At 36.8% G+C, this 3,375-nt stretch overlaps 1 protein-coding gene across 1 annotated transcript in view; it reads right to left on the bottom strand.

Moving 5' to 3' along the window:
• LOC107620274 (probable WRKY transcription factor 20) overlaps window positions 1,417-3,375 on the bottom strand; it is a 6,476-nt gene continuing 4,517 nt past the window's right edge. The window contains exon 6 of the mRNA XM_016322487.2: window positions 1,417-2,375. Within this exon, the coding sequence (XP_016177973.1) occupies window positions 1,892-2,375 (484 nt within the window). The 3' untranslated portion in view covers window positions 1,417-1,891. The remainder of the gene's footprint in view (window positions 2,376-3,375) is intronic.

The raw sequence follows: 3,375 nt of genomic DNA on the forward strand, positions 1-3,375 counted from the left end.
CTGGCACATGACAAGCTTGGCCAGATCAGGAGTAGAGGACCCGCCGGCAACTTCAACAATCCCTCCCAGCCAAAGAACCCGCCTGAGTCGTCGACTCCATCTTCAACTTCTCAGACAACGATTCTTTTGCCTCTAACTCCTCAACTGTAAGCCTCCTCCAAGGCCTAAACTCTAGGTAGCAGATCCGTTGCCACCTCAACGAGATGAGTAGCGGCAGCAGCAGCAAGACTCAAATCTAGAGCAGCGGTGGTGGGGGAGAATGTTTGCCACATGTTGTGATGGTCGTTCTAGTGACAGTGATGGCTGATAGTGCTGGTGATGGAGGTAGTAATGGAGGGTAAGGAAGATAATGATATAAGGAAAGTAAACTTAGAATATTCAAAATTAACTTGTGGCAAAAATAGTAAAAATTCGTGTCTTCAAGATTGTGTGTGTGTCCCAGCTCTAATGAACGATAGAAAATGCATCTTCTATGAACTCTGGACAATAACCAAATACCAGATGTTCTTCCTCGCCAATTAATACGTTCTATCAGGAAGTTTTGTATATAATGCACGGCATTAGATTATATATGTAGCTAACCAACAAACATGATCTGATCGAGTAGTCAGCTCACTCGTTCGCAAAGGTTCGAATCCTGCTTTGTGTATACAACAACCCATTGATCAACAGCATACCCTTAAATAGGATTTAGATCTGTGGCGAATTAATCCTTGACTTGCCAGACTAGGGGATACCGTGAAAAACCAAAAAATTAATTATAAATGTAGCTAAGAACAATTAGATGTGGAACGTGAAATCTACTTTATAATTATTAGTTATCCAGATATATGAAGCATACCTACCAATATTAATTATTAAATACTAAAAATCTCCCGTTCAAAATCACAAGCTCAATCAGGTATGATAGATTCCATGTCCTTTTCAACGGGATAGAACTGTGTTAAATCTTTAAACGGAAGAAAGTAAACCTCTATGGCTCTGTAAAATACTAGTCATACTCATATCCTTTACTTCATAAGTGCAAAACGGGAAAACACACCAAACTGTATTCATCATTATTAAATATTAAGACATATCACCTACTTTCACAAAAGTATCTGAGTTGCACCAGGTTTCACCTGGTTCTGGCTCCAATCTACATAAACTTTTCAGTGTGTTTCTCACTCGGGTATGCATAAAATAGGATGAGAAAATCACACATTCATGAAACATCCAACTTCAATATCATCATACACAAAAACCACCCCCCCAAAAAAAATCAGAAATGTAGATTACATTACTTATATTGAAGGTAAAGAGAAATAGAGATTGTGATTACCAAAATTTCAGAAACAGGCTAAATTATGCTTATAAATGGTTGAATCAAAACACGCTTACAAGGGTCCTGGATGGAACTTTGATATCAGCTTCATATTCGTACAGAAGAATTTGTATAAAATATAATTATACATACAACATTTAATCAAACAGCTACAAAGTTCCACTACGGAGCAGCTCTCAAAATAGTACTGATATAAACACAGAATATCTGCATTTTCAAACATAAAAGAGCTTGTGATGTTATTACATTTAGAATTTCAGAAACAGGCTAAAAGATACTTCTTATAAATAGTTGAATTCAAGCACTTTTACAAGGGTTTTTGTTGAAGCAACTTTGATATCAGCTTCATATTTGTACAGAAGAATTCGTATATAATTATACAAACAACAATTAGATATAGCAGAAGGGATGCAGCTACAACTACAAATAGTGATATAAACACTAGAAGAACTATCTGGCATTTTCAGACAGAGAATGAGATGCTTTACCTTTAAGCTTTACCCGCCAAAAAGAAGAAAGCAAAATGATCCTCAAATTATTTTGTTCTTTTTTAGTAATTTAACAATACTACGGACCCGTTAGTATTCTTCCCATGTTCTGCGGGCAGGGATAAGTAGAGTGGTTCAAAGATGTACTATCACTCAGATTTTCTCTAGAACCATATGATGGAATTGAACCGTTATTTAGAACACCGAAGTATACTGGAGCTGAGGTAGCATGGACAAACTTGAAACTGGAATTGCTTGTGTGAGTTTGGCTGCCTCCAAATTCAGAAAGTGGCACTCTCCCTTGCCCATTTGAGCCATTTTCCGCAGCTTGGTTAAGGCCCATCCCAAGATCAAGGCTAATCGTATCGCTTTCTTCTGGCCTAATTCTTGCCTGTCCAATGGATGCAGCTTGTCCTGCCATGTCATGGCTACTATTCTTTGCAGTTGGTACATCATGATTGTGCTTACCTTCATATGTGGTTATTACTGCTTTTGGATCATGAGATGCTCGCTCCACATGCTTTCTAACAGGGCAACCAGCATTCGTGCATTTGTAGTAACTCCTGAATTATAAAGTAAGCATATAAATAACATTATACAGGAAAAATAAAATACAATCAGGTAGAAATTTGTCAAGTATATAAAATGAACATAAGGCAAGCTAAGGTTATCGAGATCTAGGTACACCAAGTTATGATTAAATTAAACTGGAAACCCTAGGAGCAACAATTTTAGATTGTACAATCTACAGTAAGGACAACTTCGTTACTAATATTTCCATTTCCATAAAATATAAGGAATGTGGTGAATGAGGGTGGTGGCAATAGCAACCACTCTTCCATTCTTGATTTCTACAGATTATCACACCAAAACTGATAGCAACTTCTGTGCCAAATGATTCCAAAAGATGGCATCACCAGCAAGAATTATCTGTAACATTGGGGCCAACTACACCAAATCCATAATAAATCTAACCAGATGTCTTGACATACAGGTAGAGATTATCATAAATATTTTGCATTAAGAACCGTTGACCTGGATAAACTATTAAAATTCTAGTGTCTGAGTTGACGTCAAGTAGAAAAGCATCAATCTCTCTACAATATTAGTTGTCGCCTTATCTAAAACTTTACTCAGGTGCTTGAACTCCATTAGAAATGTATGATAAAGAATTTCAGTTAAAAGTATACATTCGGCAACCCTGCCAACCCCTTTGTTCAGATTCTGAACTAGACTCATACTAGTGCGTAATTTGTATTAGTGTATATGAAACAAACCATATAACAAAAGAACATTTCCAAAGCACAGTGCAGTAAATTCAAAAGAGGAATACCAGAGGACTAGCAGAATTTATTGTTTTTCCCCGGCAGTTAGCCAGCAATGTTTAAAAGTGTGGGCTAAAAGTATGTTGTTAGATTATTAGACTAAAGAAATTGGGCAGATGGCTAAAAAGGCTGGCAAAAAACAATAAATTTTGCTGGCCCTTGAGCATTTCTCAATTCAAAATTAGACCAAATTACATAGGAAAGCCTCTCTTAAACAATTGAGATCAACAAGACAACA

Source organism: Arachis ipaensis, chromosome B01, assembly GCF_000816755.2.
Source record: "Arachis ipaensis cultivar K30076 chromosome B01, Araip1.1, whole genome shotgun sequence".
Classification (NCBI taxonomy): domain Eukaryota; kingdom Viridiplantae; phylum Streptophyta; class Magnoliopsida; order Fabales; family Fabaceae; genus Arachis; species Arachis ipaensis.